General features: G+C 42.6%; 1 protein-coding gene across 1 annotated transcript in view; it reads left to right on the top strand.

The window, feature by feature from the left end:
• The window catches only part of tssc4 (tumor suppressing subtransferable candidate 4), a 142,154-nt gene extending 136,480 nt beyond the window's left edge, over positions 1–5,674 (top strand). Inside the window, exon 2 of the mRNA XM_079997600.1 lies at positions 3,952–5,674. Coding sequence (XP_079853726.1) covers positions 3,952–5,000 — 1,049 coding nt within the window. The 3' untranslated portion in view covers positions 5,001–5,674. The remainder of the gene's footprint in view (positions 1–3,951) is intronic.
• The last annotated feature ends 12,798 nt before the right edge of the window (positions 5,675–18,472 follow it).

Genomic DNA, 18,472 nt, shown 5'->3' with positions numbered 1-18,472 from the left:
TGTAAATGTAAATGTAATTAGAAAAAAATCAGGCACATCCAGTCGATGATTTGTTCAATGTATTTGCCCAGTGATTGTATTTGACCATAGTCCTCTGGTGATATGGTCATGTAAATGTGTGTGTCGTCTGTGTATTATGAGAACATATTTTGTTGCTTTACATAATCTGAGCCATGGGAGCTGGGAGCATGTAGATGATAAACAGAAGAGGCCCCAGAATGGAGCCTTGGGGAACTCTGCATGCCATTTTTGTCCACTCAGATGTGTAATTACCCATAGACAAAAGTAGTCCCTGTCCTTTAAGTAGGATTTAAACCAGTTTAGTACTGTGCCAGAAAGTCCCACCCAGTTTTCCAGTTGGTCTAATAATATGTTGTGGTCAACTGGGTCAAATGCAGCAGAGAGATCCAGTAATACTAAGACTGAAATTCTGCCACCGTCTGTGGATGTGGATGTGGATGGATGTTATTGAAGGCCTTAACAAGAGCAGTCTCAGTGCTGCAATATGGTCAAAATCCTGACTGGAAGACATCAGACAGTTGTGTAGTGCCAAGAAATTGTTCAGCTGTTAAAACTTTTTCATTGATTTTACTTAAAAATGGGAGGTTTGATTCAAATGATAATTTAATTTGGAGAAAATTAAAACTCAGTTGCATTTAAATTTTTCAACTCTTGCAAGCACAATATGGAACCATATGAACATTTAAGTATAATGCCCCATTTTCTTTTAGAATATGCATATTTTGTAACAAATTAAAAATGTCGAATAATAATTGGTTATTCAAATTGCTTAAAAATTTTTCCAAAGATTTGTTTTATTCACAACAATATCCAAATAGGACTGGGCGATATTGAATAAATAAAATATCCCAATATTTTTGAAGAATACATTGATATCGATTTACACATAAAACATATTTGAGAGTACTGTGTGGCATTGATAATAACAGTCCAATACAAAGTTCAGAAAATGTCCTTACTTTACTGCAATGCAGCCTTAAATACATTATTTAACAATATCACAATTTAGTTAAGTAATCATAAAGATAAATGATCAAAAACAAAACTATATCACTATATTATGATGAATTGAATCCCAGACGTTAGTCTCATGTCACACACATCAATTTTGATGTGTGTGATCCTCAATGGTAATTTAAATTGGAGAAATTTCAAAGCACATATTATGCACTTTTGTAACAATTTGAAAATGTTACATTTTGACATTTAATGTCCAGTCAAATAAGCCAATTAAAAAAAATAATTACATTTTGTTATCAGAAGAAAAAAAACAATGTTTTTCCTTCTTCTCTGTGATCACAACAGAAGTTTAATGTGGTTAGTGGATCTATTAATGTAAAATTCACCATCTGAAACTAGAGCGCAAAGTGTATCGTCATGTGGCTCATATTCTCTCAAAAATACATAAAAATTTAAGTTATTGTAGCTCATGTAGTCCTGAATTAAAGCAAATACCAAAGCAGCCTATAAGACATTTATTTACAGTATCGAACTATAACATTTCTATCAAAAGAATATTGTTTAGCAACTGGTATCTGTATATATGCAAACCGGACGGTATATCACGGTCACGCGCTCAGCGCTATGTTACGCGTTTTGTTGCACTGATTGGTTGTAGGTCTATCCAGTTGCGTGCAGAGACAGTTTGGTCTGCGCCCGTTGATAACGCCCCTGGAAATTTAAGATGAATGGATAGATTCCAGACTAATAGGCATTTGCAAATTGGTCTGGTGATGCCAGGTTTTGTATACGCTACTTTTTGATGATACCAAGCTTTATAGTCACATCGCATTTTAGTGATAAGCTTTTAATATGCAATTAAGTCACAGGATGTTTTGGTGCATGGATCTTTTGTCCCCCAAATCTGGAGGGAACAAATCATGTTAAGTTGTGACTACAAATCAGGGGTTTCACATTGAGATCAGTTTTACACTGGATCGTCAGGAAAGTAACTTCCTCAATTCACTTGCCCAGTGATAATTTGCTGTTAAGATATTATTTTAACATCAAATAATTTTTCAACTTATGTAATTGTGCGTGCGTGCGTGCGTGCGTGCGTGCGTGCGTGCGTGCGTGCGTGCGTGCATGCGTGCGTGTGCGCGGCGTCTCAGCGTCAAGCATCTCATCGCGCATCACCTTTTATATACTACTATATACACTATATATACTATATACACTGTATATATCTCATCACCATTCTCAGTCTCGTTGCTGCAGTCTGTCAGTATTCACCACACTAGCGTTCACAATTGCCACGCCCCTTACTGTGAAATAACACAGGTCCTGGCATATCGACCATTTTTTGCGACCATTTTCTTAGCGACCTGTTCCTAGGAACGGAACTCCGTCGTTGAGTGAGGAGTACCTGTACACAAGGCATTTGCTCTGATATTCAGTTGATATTGAAATAATAATATCTCCATTGGTGGTGTTTTGAGAGACTGCAGAAAACCTGCCGTTGTATCAGGTTAGTTGTGTTATCTTTTCTCCACCTGGGCTTATTCATTGTATCTGGGTTAGTAGGTACATTTGTCACTGGCTTTGAATGCCATGAATGAATGCCAATGAACCAAGAAAATACAAGCATTGGCTGGTAATGTTTTGGTCAATACTGAAAAGCATCAGTTACACAATGGTAAAAACAGGCGCATTGAGTTTGCAACACACAAGAGTGCGGTTATTTCCTTCGTGTGAAATATCATGAAATATTTTTAATAAATGAGGCCATTTTCCCATTTGCCTTCCTGGTACAAAAGTATTTGCACCCTTTAAGGGCACTTTCACACCAATAGTTTGCTAGATTCCGTCCGATTCAAGAGCAAGTTACTACTTTGTTGCATTTTTCATTAAATCCGGTTAGTATTCACACGGGCCTGTGTTAAGCAAACCAAAATTTGTAAACAAATGACACACAGTCAAACAGGTCGTTCATCTATTGGACAGAAAATTTCTAAGGGCAAATTCATCCAATCAGTGGTGATTGCGCTTTGCTGCACGCACTCGTCATCATCTTACATTGTAACAGCGTGAATCACTAAAAAGCAATAACACAAGCAGCACTCCAAATGTCCATGCAAAACTGGAAATCAAAACGGTATAGACAGCTCTACAACTCAGTACAGTAATGCTGCACACTGACGCAATGATATAGCTGCACGTTCACACATCCATTGTCCAATGTCTGCGATCTTTACTCTTGATCGCCGGTTTGTTCTGCAGCTGAAGAGGTGTGTCTGCAGAGGTGCTTGGCTTTTTATTCATAAAAAAACGCTGGAGTCTCAGTAGTCTGCGTCAGTTTTCAATTTATGTAGTGGCATATACCTCAATTTTAACATGAAGCCTTGTAACTGGGCTGGTGAGGAGGGATAATTTCAATGTGTAATCCAGAACAAAAAAAAAAGAATATGAATGAGGGAAAATGACTTTCTGTCACAAAACGCGGACAACAATGGAACAACAGCAGTGTATTGCGATTGTAATCCTGGCTTTCATTATTAGGATTTTGTTTTTAGATTAGATTAGATTCAACTAATTGTCATTGCACAGAGTACAAGTACTGAGGCAACAAAATGCATCCTAACCTATTTACCCATCCTAGCAACTGATGTATCTAGGAGCAGTGGGCTGCCATGTAGCGGTGCTAGGGGTTAAGTGTCTTGCTCAAGGACACATCAGCACACTACCAGGAGGAGCAGTGGAAATACAAGTGTCAACATCCGTTTTCAATCCACAGTGCACTGTATTTTGGTTTGCTTCCTATAATTGGTCCTATATTAAGTCAGATTACATTCTCACATGGAACGAACCTTGTCACAATCACTGTGATTTCAGTCTATTGGTCAACATGATTTGTTTGCACAATTTGACGTTTAAAGCTAACAACTTTTAACATTTTTCTCCCAAGCTCACATTTCCCCCCCAAATAGATAGCCACCAGCCCCAGCCCCCCAATGAACCTTCGAGGTAACCTGTGCGACCCGACTAACAGTGGCGCCCCTCCTTGGGGTGCGCTGTCCAACCGCGATGTGGTCGCTGTCCCAGACGATCTCGAACTGAGCGATTCCGAACCCGAGAAGGAAGAACCCGCTGGCGTCCCGCAATTTGACCTGCCTGTAAGAGAATTGATATCCTCGAGTGAGGATGATGATGCAGATGACAAAGTTGCCACACGGCCACCCGCTTCTGTCCCCCAGAGTGACTTCAGCCTGAGGGGGGAAAGCATCGGGTTCCAGAGCCGGAGTAGGAGCATCTTCGACCAGCTGGATGGTATCACTAAGGGGCACCCGTTGATGCTGGATGACGTCGGCGACGCGGACTTCGCTCAGCGCCCGCCTGCACCTCCGCTGGCCTCGGACAGGAAGTCTGGCGGAGCGCAAGGTGGAGGGGCAGCTGTCACAGCGTACGGGCGGCAAGCGGTGCCGGACTATCTTGTGCACCCTGAGCGCTGGACCCGCTATGATCTGGAGGATGTAGCCATGACCAGTGACAGCCAGAACAGCGCAGTGGCCCAACAGTACCTGCTCAGCCTTCAGCAGAGGAAGCAGCAGCATCATCGGCCAGGACAGGGGGAGGGGGAGGAGATGGACAAGCAGCCATCAATGTCAGACTTGAGCTGTGGGCAAGTCGCCCGATGCAAGCGCCGTGGCGGCAGGCCAGAGCATAGGATTGTCTTCTCCAGGCCGACCAGTGCTGGGGGAGGGCGGCCAACAGAGCGGACCAAATCCCCCGGGGGCAGGGATCGGAGGGGGGGCCGCAGCGGTGGCCTAAGTCACCTGGAGGATGAGGAGCACGCTGAAGATGACAAACCTGCAGAGGGCGAGCAAAGGAAGAGGAAGTGGGCACAGCGGGGCAGCGGTGAGGAGAGGAAGGTAGAGGAGGAAGAGGAGCAGGGTGAAGAGCGGACCAACGCCAGCTTCAATGCCTTCAAGAAGGCCCATTGCAAGAACTACAGGAGGGCTTCGGAGCAGGACACTGACTGAAGAGAAGGCTACAGGGCACAACCAGTGCTTCCAGTCGCTTGAGAATAGAACATTGAGTTGGATATTTTGCTCCACTTAGTTCATCCTTCGGGTGAACCAGTAGGTGGCACTGTCCTCCAGTAATGTATATGTGTGTATGTTCAGAAGTGCAAAAAAACACCTAGTTAAATATAAAAGGAGTGATCTATAAGGAATAATTTGTCCATTTTCCACAGTCAATTATGAAATGTTTTCTTATGCTTATATGAACCAGATATAAGTACAAGTCATTTTATTAATTAGGTGTTTTGTAAAATGTTATATTTCTCGCCAAGCACAGTGATATCACTCTGCCACGAAGAACATATAGTCCCAGCGAAAGATGAAGAAATTGAGATTTTTTTAAATAATCCACTATATGGTCAAATTTCATACCTGTAATAATTTTGGAATTAAATTTCTGGAATCAGCTGAGAATTTCATTACAGCTGAAGGAACTTGCACCTATACTTTGCTCCATGTGAACGAATAAAGATAGAATCGAATCGCACAAGAACGTTTTCGTTATCTGAAGTCAGCAGCCAAGAAGATTTTCACATTACCTGACGTAATGCATGAGAATTATTTAAAGGAAAATAAAGTGATGAAATTTGACAGCCGACAACATGGGTTATATATGAAAACTCATCCCTTGTCCCTCTGCTAAATTCATATAAACCTCATCATGGTGCTTGTGTTTTTCTTACACCTAATAGTCATAACCAGGTATTTACTGTATTTTGATCTCCCCATAGAGAAAATAAATGTTTGTTTTGTCCCGTCCCCCGCCCACATTTACATAACAGCCATGCAGTTCAAATATGTGTTGATTTATATTGAGGTTACACATCTGCAGCGACACAAAATTTAGCTTCAGTACCAAAATCATTGATTCCAATGATTTTGGTACTGAAGCTAAATTTTTACCAACCAATTACTGGTTTATTTACTGAGGCTAGTTAATAACTGAATTAATGAGACCCCTGCATGGAAGAGTAACGATATAAATAATCTGAATGGTTAACCATTTTATTTCACATTACATTTAGTCCATTATGACTTGTGAGGTTAATCTGCCCGCTACAAGAAAACAAAACTGAGAATATTCATTCTGCAGAATAAAGAGAAAGATTCAGTACTGCTCCAAAGCAGTGTTCTGACCAGTCTAATCTTTTTTTTATCATGCGCACAGTGGTGTGCGGATGACAAAATTAGTTTTTTACTAAAATATTCCACAATAATAGACTGATCTGGATCAAACTGGACTGCTCCGAATACACATTTTATTAATCTTGTCTGATAACAGCGGATCCATGAGATCCATGTCTCAATTATTGGGGGTTGGACCCCTAATAATAATCAACTTTATTTATATAGCACCTCTCAAAACAACGTTACAAAGTGTGTTACAGGACAGTGGATAGCCAAACATGCAAAGTAGAACATGATATCAGACAAAACATCAGTAGAACAGAATCAATAAAGCAAAATGCAGTAAAACAATACATTTAAAACAGTAAAACAGGGCAGCATCAGTTAAAGGCCAATCTATTAAAAAAAGTTTTAAAATAATTTACTGATTTGCTATGGTCTAATATCCTCAGGCAGGTCGTTCCAGGGGCCCTTATGGCAAAGGCTCACAGTCACCTTTTGTCTTCAGTCTAGAATCTGGAGCGTCCAGGAAGGCCCAGCCTGAGGATCTCAGGCTGCACTGAGGCTCATAAAGGAGTTAAAAGGTTCGAAATGGCATGTACTTCCGGTTATGGAGGCATAGAGAATGGACGCCTGGTGCCAACCTTCGCTCAATAGCTCGCTTAAATTAGCCTTTTACCGATTCTTAACTGAAATAATTTTATGCCACCCTTGCCTCAATAAGTGATAATACTGAAAACGGGATTATGCCGCCGAAAGAGAATGAAAGTACAACAACAAAGGACGAGAAAGGTAGGCAAGTACCCCCGTCAAATGCTAACACAAGCCACAATGGTGGCGAATCCACTGAGAAACCTCCACAATGGTTCATATCTGAGATGGAGAAAGGAATACAGAGGATTGGGACCATGATTGAGGGACGTTTATCTAAACTCTGAAACGGTTGAGAAAGTCATCAGGGACAACAAAGAAATTGGTCACCCAGTCAAGTGCAACGAGGGGAAACAGCGTGAGTATGACGACTCCTTAGCCGCCATGCAGCTGGAGTTTGACGACTACAAAAAAACTGCAGAGGGCAAAATGAGAGAGCTGAAAGAACAACTGGATGACCAAGAGAATAGAACACGTAGACAAAATCTGAGGCTCATTGGTTTTCCAGAAGGAGTGGAGGGGAAGAATACAGTGGCATTTATACAGGAATGGCTACCTAGGACACTCGATTTAGAAGGGGAAACTTTCGAAGTGGAACGGGCGCACTGGTCACTGCACCAGTGCCCAGCAGACGGCGCCAGGCCCCGTGCCATTGCTGTAATTTTTTTCATCTCCCGAGGACTTTTGTGTTTGCCCTGACTTAACTTAACTCTTCAACATGGGATCCCTGTTCTCTTGCGAGACGGAGCACTGTTTTGTTTTCTGTCTTTGTTTTTTTCTTATGTCAGTTTGGACGAGCCTGGTGGACCACTTCTTCTTTTCTGGGACACTGTTTGGAATTGTTCATTATTTACATCGTAGATCCTTAATGTAAGTAGTCTACCGGCGGGTGTTTACATGTGTTTAGAGGGATGCTTAGGAGCTATAACATACATATAGATTCCTACCATATGCTCCAAAATAATCTTTCGGTGGTAGAACAAAATAGTTACTGTGCACAGGCACCGGTTTACTCTTAGTTCGTTCTTATTTTCCTTTCTCTGGTTATGATGTTAAAGGTTTCTCACGCCGGGAGGGTAGCCGGAATAGCCTCCCTAGGTATTACTATAGGGAATTGTCCTACTTCATATAACGCTTAAATTGTGTTTTCGCTTCAACTGAGTGTACATTTTTGTTATAAACTTGGCTAAATGACAAGTGGATTAGGCTAATAGACTTTTAGTTTTAAGGAGGATTGGTAGCATTTAATAATGTAGCAGGTTGGATTACAGATGCATTTAAAAAATGTCATTAAGACTAAGGTTTTGGCACTTGCTCAGTTAGGGAGAAAGTGGGGTAAAAGGGTGGCATGTAGGGTTTGGTTTGACCTTTTTCCTTGTTTTTGTTTGTTTTTTTGTTTGTTTTAGTTTGTTTCTTATTTCTTTTCTTTCTACTTTTATATTTGCCTCCAACAATGGTACAAGACATAGAAATGAATGGCTTAGATAAAACAGTGGCCTGGGCTAGATATCTTGACTGGCTTCATTGAATCTTAGATTACCTCATGGGAAAAATAGATACCGGAAATGACAACTGTAGCGCTTAGGTATGCTAATACTAATGGCAACAACAAACTGTCCAAACGTAAAAAGGTACTTAAGTTTCTGAAAAATCATAAAATAGACATAGCTCTACTACAGGAGACACATCTAACAGTGCTGAACATGCCAAACTGACACGTCAATGGCAGTCCAATCTATGGGAGTTGCCACATTAATAAGTAAAAATGTCCCTTTGCATGTGGATAACGTTGAGAAAGACAAACAGGGCAGATACTTGATCCATGAAGGCACCATAGCAGGTGAATCTACTACAGTATTAAATATTTATGGCCTGAATTATGACTGCTAAAGTTTTTCCAAAGTCGGTTTTTCACTCCTGCGCGTCCTTCTAATGAGCTTATTATAGGTGGAGATATGAATTTAGTTTTGGATCCATCCTTAGATCAGTCATCTTCTAATCCCAAAATCCTAACCCAGCAGCTAAGGCATTCCATTAAGAAATGTTAGATTTCAAACATGTAGATGCCTGGAGCGAAAGACATAAATTGTTGCACAAATATTCTTTTTACTCACATGCTCATAAAAGCTATTCCAGAATTTATATATTGGAAAGAATCCACGTCATATCCTCATGTGAATATCTACCTATAACTCATTCAGACCATGCTCCTCTTATGCTCCTGATGGCTCAAAAGAACATCGCTAGTAGTCATACACTATGGCAATTCCCCATGCACCTGCTCAATGACACAGATTATGTTTACATTAACAAAAACAACATTGACCGTTATGCGTCAAAAAAAAAGCAATATTTGTTAAAGGGCAAAACACTTGAATCAGAGATTAAGAATCTTGAAAAGAGCATTTTCAAACGCAAAATGAGACGACTTTCGACTTGCTAAACATCAAAAGTACAGTGGTACCTCGACTTACGACTGCATCTACTTACGACTAATCCAAGATACGAGTAGCAATAGTTGCGAAAATTTGTATCAACTTGCGAAATTTGCAGTTGGCACGTCGGCGGCCAGTCAGCAGTCAGTCAATGGGCGACCTACATCGTGTGTGCACGTAGTTCGTGGCTTATCGATATTCTTTTCATATTTACTGTGTTTGTGCTGTATATTTTGTTTATTTTCACCCTTCATGATGAGTCCTAAGAAGAAGGATGATGGGAAAAAAGAAAAAGGCAATGACTCCCATTGAAACCAAGAAGGAAATCATAGAAAAATATGAGCGTGGTGTATATGGGAAAAATTGACTGGAATGGACTCACCATGCCGGGGTTGAGTGACTGAAGAATGTGATACCTAGCCTTATAAATAAAGATCAGACTGGCTTCATTCAAAATCGCCTTTCCTCTGATAATATTCGAAGGTTCCTCAACATAATTCACTGTGCCAAAAAAATCAATACCCTTGAAATGGCCCTTTCACTGGATGCTGGCATTTGATTGTCCTAGAATGGTCCTTTCTTTTTGCAGTTTTACAAAACATGAATTTTGGTCCAAATTTAATACGAATGATACAGATGCTCTATCTCAATCGAACAGCTATGATTCGAACAAATGCCAATATTTCTTCTCTTTTCCCCTTGTCACGTGGTACACGACAGGGTTATCCCTTGTCTCCGCTTCTCTTATCATTGGCGATTGAACCCCGCGCCATCGCTATAAGACCACACCCTGTTATAGAGGGTCTTAGTATAACCAAGGGAAAACATCCCCTTCCGTTGGGAATCCTATAAGCTTTATTATCTTGGTTTGCAAATACCCAACCAATTAGACCAAATCGTCCTCCACAACTATGACCCCCTGTTTAAAAACGTGGAAGTAGATCTGGAAAGGTGGAAGTTTTTACCTTTATCCCTAATTGGACGAATAAACTGTATAAAAATGAATACCCTACCCACATTTCTTTATCTTTTTCAAGCACCCCCAACTCCAATCCTGAAAGCTTTCTTTAAAAATTTGGATAGACAGATTTCTAGATTCCTGTGGAATGGTAAAGTTCCTAGAGTCAAGCTTAAAACTCTATGTTGTCCTGTAACAAAATAATGTCACAATATATGCACACACATAACGATGAACACAACTTCATAGAACCCCAGTCACATATTTTCCAAGTTCACATAGTTTCCACAGACATCCAAGCCTTGGAGCCCAGACGAAGATATCAGTATTCAGGCCTCAACGCGTCCCACAGACATTCCCAAGCCTTGGAGTCCCAGACGCAGCTGTCATTGTTCAGGCCTCACCTTGACGCAGCTACAGAGAGCGAGAACAACATTCGTCACATAGATCACCAATGACCAGTAACGCCAAACTGACTATATATTGTTTCTGACTTCCCACAATAAACTGTTAGACTCAGAGAGCTGCTCCTTAGCACATCTCTGATCTGACCCTTGTACAAGTAAAACCAACGTCGGTCTGCCTCTTTATTTAAGACCACCGATTGACAAACTGCAGATTAAAACGACCCTTTAAATTCTGTAAGACTCCCACTGAACAAGGAGGGCTAAATGTACCTGACTTTCACTTATACTATCTGGTTTTCTATCCTTCTACTCTTTTACATATGTTCTGGACGTGTAGATGTCTGGAGCAATACTGGAGGTCTATCTTCGATACCATAAAAATAATTGTGGGGTGGAGATCCCAACTAACCCGAGACTGGCACTTCTGGGGAACATCTCAGTTTTACCAGTCAATATGAGGTGCAATGTTCGCTTTATCCGGCTAGCCCTAATTGCAGTGAATAAATGTATAGCCATGGAACGCTGGAAAAGTGGGGAACCCCCTGATGTATCTTTGTGGCTTAGAGAGCTTTCATCATACAAACCCTCAGAAAAGATAATGTTTGAAAAAATACTACTTTTTGATAAATGCTGGGGAGGCTTTGTAACCTTTTTACAGAATTGGACTTCTCTTAACACTGATGTACATGATCGGGCTTGAAGCTGCTATGTCCTTTTGGGGTCTTAGGTGCTCCCTGGGGCTGTTGGCTTTGTTCGCTGGCCCAGGTGTGTGCGTAGGGCTTCTGTATGGTTCTATAAACCACTAACAGTTTGGGTAAACCACCAGAAAGACTGTAACAATATATAAAGGATATTGTTACATGATATAGTTTTTTTTTTTTTACAGTGATCAAGAATCTAATAAAAAATAAATAATCCGTTTATTCTTTTTTTTTTTTTACCCTGTGCTGTCAGCATGCTGGGCATACAACACAGAGTATTTGTATGCCATTGCATTCAGGACAGAGTTAGTCTGCAAGTGGAGTTCAAGTTCTCAACCTGCAATGCAACTCTTTATTAATTCTTAAATCATCAAGAACTGCTGCAATAACTCTGTCCTGTGGATGACCTGTAGAAAGACAAGTTTTTGGTTATGGAGAGACACCACTAACCCCCCTCTTTGGAGAACTATTTATCATGTTTGGGTCTATAAACAACAGATCACTACTCCAAGAGGGGGAGAATCACCACGGTGAGACAAAGAAACATAGAAACAAACAATATTTACATAAAAACATGAACACTGGATGACAACATTTGTTGAACTGGAACTACAACTGGTCACGTGGCCTCTTCCTGTCATAATTATGGCAACAAATGAGGGAGGAAAGGAGAGGAATGCAACCAGGAGGGTGCTGGGGTGCACTTGAAGCAGGGGTGTGTGTGTGTGTGTGTGTGTGTGTGTGTGTGTGTGTGTGTGTGTGTAAGATGTCCATCGGTGAGTGTACATGACTTATCCCCATTGGTACTGGTGTAGAAGATCGGTATTATGTCGCGGCGCCTCCAAGCAGCGGAAGGGGCCATGAAGCCCCCCCGATCTCCACAGCCCCGCGGATACCCCTCGGCTGTAGGAAATCCCCGGGTACCCTGCCCTGCGGCCACAGAAGCCCCCGGGCCCCCAGAGAAGCCAGAGGGCCGTGGAGCAACCCCCAGGCCCAGCCCCGAGAAGCATGACCCAGTCCCAGGGAGCACGAGGAGACCCCACACCCCAGGGGTGCACACATACAACCAACCCCCGGGTGCAGGCACAAGACGCAGCTGCCGGCACAGAACCCAGGCTACGGGCGCAAGGCACGGACCGCGGGCCCGGATCACGGCCCCATGGCGACAGACCGACACCCCCACCCAACACACACCCCCCCGCCCCCAACCCGAGCCCCAGAACTCACAACCACGCCCGGAACCTACACACGGACGTCAGCTACAGGTACTCCCCAGGAGCACGCCCCTCCCCCAACCCCGGAGACAGGCCAGCTCAACTCAGGTAAAGGAGCGGGCGCCACCACCCAGACCACCCAACTCCCCCGTGGGGCCCCGGGATCCCCGAAGAACACCGGCCCACGCACCACGGATGTCGGCAGAGCCGCCCAGACATCCACCCGACCGCTGAGCCCCGGCAGACCAGGAGGACCCCCACATGCCCCAAAGCACAACGACATTGCACCGGCTTAGGAAGACTCAAGTATTAAATGATGGAGTTATGTCAGTGATAAAAGTAGCCCATATTTCATTAAATGAATCAACATTGTTTTGGGATATTGCCAATAGTTTTTCCATTGAGATGTAATCTATTAATAACTGCAGCCATTGGGATGTGGTGAGATAATCTCTCTTTTTCCAATTGAGTAATATTGTTGGTGGTGTTTCAGTGGTGGGTCGACTGAGGAGAGGTCACCGAGAAGACATATAGACGGGGAGAATGGAATGCTGCGACCCAGAAGGGTTGATAGCGTCTTTGTGATGTTGGTCCAGAATGCTAGGATAGGTGGGCAGAGCCAGAAGGCATGAAAGTAGTCATCTCTGGTATCAAGGGAACAGTGAGAGCAAATGTCTTCGTCCACAAACCCATTTTGAAGATTTGGTAGTTTTTTGCGGATTTGCGGACTTAGTTCAGACTTGGCAAGTTCAACTCGGGAGTACAGACTCCCAGGGACCAATACCATTACTACCACTTGGTGCGAAAGGCATTCTGGGGTATTTGGCTGTCCCAAGTCCACACAAGTCACCACCGATGCATCCTCGATAAAATGGGCGGAGCAAGTCCACATCCGGGCATTTGGACAGGACTTGGCTTGATGCGTACTATGAATTGGAACAGTACTTGGGCTGCAACTGATGACATTTCACAAGTCCACAAGAACAAAAGTACAGACAAGAACGCAGATTGAGAAAGGGCCAGTGTTCCGTGATATGGGCTCTGTGCAAAATCTTATATTGGACGAGTTGCATTTTGGAGTTGCGGGTCATAGAAAAGGTATTGTTGCAAATAAGCTTCCACAGGTTATCGGTGGGAACAGCAAGGTCTCTTTCCCATTTCATTGTAGGTAAAGATAAGGTGTCGTCTGTTTTTGATAAAAGTTTGTATATTCTGGAAAAGGGATTTTTCAAGTGACCGATATGAGTGAGATGTTCAATCATTTCCGGTGGTTGTAGGATGTTTTTCGTCAATTTGATTTTAACTTTTAGAGACTGCTGTAATTGAAGGAAGCCGTGCCACCAATATTATACCTTTGGGTTAAGGTTGGAAAGGATTTAAGCAAATTGTTTTCAAAAATGTGTTCCAGATGAATAATTCCTCGTCTGTTCCAAGACATAAAGATTATTGGTCTGTTTTTAACCAAGAAATCTGGGTTGTGCCAGATTGGCGTGAATTTGTTTGGAGAGAGAGTGTGTCCACTGAGTTTGAGGAATTTCCGCCAGGCTGAAAGAGTTTTTAAAGCAATTATGTTTCCTTATAGATTCAGGAAGGAATGGGAGATCGGATAATGACAACTCCTGACATTCAGATTGTTCAATGTCTCACCATTCATGGGCCAATTGTTGCTCTGGTTGTAACCATTTAATTATAAATTGAAGACGGTTTACTAGATAGTAGTATCTAAAGTTTGGGGCTGCTAGGCCTCCACAGTCTTTGTTTTTCTGTAGTGTTGCTAGTTTAATTCTTGGTTTCTTGTATTTCCAATAAAATTTGTTGACTATTGAGTCGAGAGTATGAAACCAATGTACTGTTGGTTGCACTGGGGCCATTGAAAATATATAGTTTATTTTTGGAAGTATATTCATTTTCACTGCTGCTATCCTACCAATTAGTGAGATGGGTAGGTTCCATCGAATGAGGCCTTCTTCAACGGATTTGAGCAATGGAGTGAAGTTCAGGGTAAACAAATCTGATAGATTGGGGTTGATATCAATACCAAGGTATCTAATTTACATTTACATTTTGTCATTTAGCAGACGCTTTTATCCAAAGCGACTTACAAGGAAGAATAGCATTCAAGCTACATTGCGACAGAGACATTAGTGTAACAATAAATACTGCTAAGTAGTGCCAAGTAATTGTAGGTTAGGAGAGGAGGTACTCACTGAAGAGCTGGGTCTTCAAGTGCTTCTTAAAGACAGAGAGGGAGGTCCCTGCTCTGGTCATTTTTGGCAGCTCGTTCCACCAATGTGGAACTACAAATGAGAATAGCCTGGATTGCCGTGGCTGTATGGCCGGCAGAGCCAGGCGACGCTCATTTGACGAGCGCAGCATCCGGGGGGCAACATGTGCTCTTACAAGAGCATTTAAGTAGGCGGGAGCATTCCCAGCAATCACTCTGTAGGCCAGCATAAGAGACTTGAACTTGATGCGGGCGGCTACAGTAGAGCTTGATGAGCAGCGGAGTGACATGTGCCCTCTTTGGCTGGTTGAACACCAGTCGCGCCGCCGCATTCTGTAGCATCTGTAGTGGCTTCACCGCACAGGCCGGCAAGCCTGTTAAGAGGGTGTTGCAGTAGTCAAGACGGGACATCACCAAGGTTTGTACCAGCAGTTGAGTGGCATATTGGGTCGGGTACGGCCTGACTTTTCGGATGTTGAGTAGTGTGAAGCGGCAGGACCGGAAGACGGCGGCAAGATGGTCCGAGAATGTCAGTTGATCATCAATAATGAAAAAAAAGAAAGAAACAGTCTTTATTCATCACGTAACACACCACACTATAACACATGCTTGCACACACACACACACATGCTTTGATGGTGGCCGGTGAAATGGATTCTCTGCTTTTGACCCATCCTGGGCAGCATACGTGGACGCGCCCGGGGACCAGGGGATAAATGTCCATCGCTGGTCAGACGATGATGGGTGCATGTTTTTGGTGGGGGTCCTTACTGACGTGAGGTGGAGGAAACCCCATGTGAGCACGGGGAGAACATGCAAACTCCACACAGAAAGGCTCCTATTTGGGAGATAACCCGCCGGAGCACGGTGCCAACAGCGCCCCAGGCGGGAATCGAACCCAGGACCTTCTTGCTGTGAGGCAGCAGTCCAATGCACTGCGCCACCGTGCCACAAACAAGATTCACCAAGATTGACACCAAGATTCCTTGCAGCCTTGGTAGGAACAAGAGATAGAGAGTCGATTTTAATATCAATGTTGTGATTAATACCTTGTTTGGCCGGGAAGACCAGCAGTTCCGTTTTCGCCAGATTCAGTTGAAGATGATAATCCTTCATCCATGTGGATATGTCAGCGAGACAATCCGAAATCCGCGTCGAGACAGGGGGGTCGTCGGGCAGGAAGGACAGATAGAGTTAAGTATTATCCGCATATCAGTGATATGAAAAGCCATGTGAGCGGATGATCGGGCCCAGTGAGGTGGTGTATATGGCAAAGAGGAGGGGTCCTAGCACCGAGCCTTGGGGCACCCCTGTGGTGAGGTTGTGAGGCACAGACAGCTGGCCTTGCCATGTCACACTGAACGAGCGCCCAGTAAGGTAAGATTCGAACCAGGAAAGTGCACTGCCCGATATGCCCATACTTGAGAGTATGGACAGGAGTATGCTGTGATTGACAGTGTCAAAAGCAGCTGATAAGTCTAGCAAAATGAGAACCGAGGATTTGGCAGCAGCTCTAGCAGTTTTTTAAGGCCTCCGTCACAGACAACAGGGCTGTTTCGGTGGAGTGACCACTTTTGAAGCCAGATTGAAGTGTATCGAGAAGGTTGTTTCTTGACAGGTATTCTGTAACCTGTCTAGAGACCGCCCTCTCTAAGGTTTTGGAAAGGAATGGGAGGAAAATGTTGCCTGTTGTGATGGTTAAGTGAAGTTTCTGGGTTGCAGCATTACAGTCCCCCCCCAATGAGTGGTAAGACTGTGGTTTTAGTCAAATTTATTGAGTAGTCTGAGATAGCTGAGAATTTAGATTTAAGATTGAACACCTCTGGTAGGGATGATATTTAGTTCCATACGTACAGCAAGATATCATCTGCATACAAACTGATTTTGTGAACAGTGTCCTGTTTGTATGCCTACAATATTACTGTTTTGACGGATAGCTGCCGCGAGGGGTTCAATAAAGATGGCGAATAGTAAAGGGGAGAGCGGACATCCTTGTCTCGTGCCACGTTGTAGAGTGAAACGCTGTGAACTGTAACCATTGGTGATGACAGAAGCAGATGGAGAGTTGTAGAGGATTCTGATCCATTGAATGAGGGACTCTTCAAAGCCAAATTTGTTGAGGATTGAAAAGAGATATGTCCAATTAACTCTATCAAATGCTTTTTAGACATCCAAAGAGGCAATAATAGTATGAAAGTTGTTCCTTTTAAATATGCTCATCAGACTGAATAAACAATGCATATTGCTGTATGAGTGTCGGCCTTTGACAAAGCCTGTTTGGTCTGGGTGAATTATAAATGGAATTACTTTTTCAATTCTGTTGGTTAGTGTTTTACTTATAATCTTAAGGTCGCAATTAATAAGGCTTATGGGTCTGTAACTGGAGGTGAGGGTTGGGCCCTTTTTGGGTTTGAGCAAAACCAAAATGAGAGCAGTATTCATGTGCGGAGGCATGGTGAAGGTTGACTTGATCTCTGTAACTATTCTGATGAATAATGGGGAGATAAGTGGCAAGAAGTGTTTATAAAATTCCACTGGGTAGCCATCTGATCCAGGTTTATTGATTTATTGTTTGGCATAGGGAAGAGGGCTTTCCTGAGTTCTTCAAGAGTAAGTGGTTGATCTAAGGTGGTAGCCTGCTCCGTCGAAAGTTTAGGAAGGTCGATATCATCAAGGAATGAGTGAATGTTTGATATATTCGATTCATTATGTACGAGTGCGAGTGATATAGGTTGTTTTGAAAGTCTCTAAATATGTTATTGATGTCTTGCTTGATTATGTTATTCTACCCTGTGAATCTTTGATGGCTGTAATAAGTGATTTTTCTCTATCACGTTTCAATTGATTGGCAAGAAATTTACCTGATTTGTCATTGAATTCAAAATAATTTGCTCTTGTCCGTTGCATAAGGAATTGTGTCTTTTGATGGATTGATGGATTTCAAGTTGAGATGTAATTGTCCTGATCTCATTTTGGATTTGCTCAGAAGATGAGTGGGCTTGTTGGGAGTGCAACTCCTTTCGTCGCTGTTCAAGTGTATTTTGGCATTCTTGTCCTTTCTTTTTCTTGTGAGTGGAGAATGAAATAATACTACCTCATAGATCTGCCTTCGCTGTTTCCCAAAGTAAGGGTGGTGATATTTCTGGGGAGTAATTCAGTTCAATGAAGGAAGTCCATTCTCTTGAAAAGAAATGATTCAATTCATTATTTGTCAAAAGTGAGGTGTTAAACCGCCACCCGGCCGGGAGGATTCCGGGTTGTTTCATTTATCAGGTTGAAACTAATCAGCCTGTGATCGGAAATAACAATAGGGTGGATTTCAGGATTAGTGATTTTGGACAGTGCGGTGTTACTTGTCAAGAAAAGGTTGATTCTAAAGAAACTTTGGTGGGGTGGTGAATAATATGTGTATTCTCTAGAATGTGGGTTATTTGATCTCCAACAATCCCCAAGAGCAAGATCACTCATATATTGTTTTATAGTGTCTGATGAACGCCTGGATTTGGGAGTATTTCTGGCTTGAGAACAGTCTAAATTTGGATCCAGTACTGTGTTGAAGTCTCCTCCCAACATGATAATTGATTCAGAGAATTCTAAAAGTTTTTAACAATATATTGTGAAAGAAATTTGGGTCATCTTCATTGGGGCCATAAATATAAGCTATGGTTAATTTGATGTCACCTTAAATCCCATTAATCATTATGAAACGCTC

This window comes from Zeus faber, assembly GCF_960531495.2.
Source record: "Zeus faber genome assembly, chromosome: 3".
Classification (NCBI taxonomy): Eukaryota; Metazoa; Chordata; class Actinopteri; order Zeiformes; family Zeidae; genus Zeus; species Zeus faber.
Note: the sequence above shows the minus strand (reverse complement) of the source record. Positions and strands in the feature narration are given on the sequence as shown.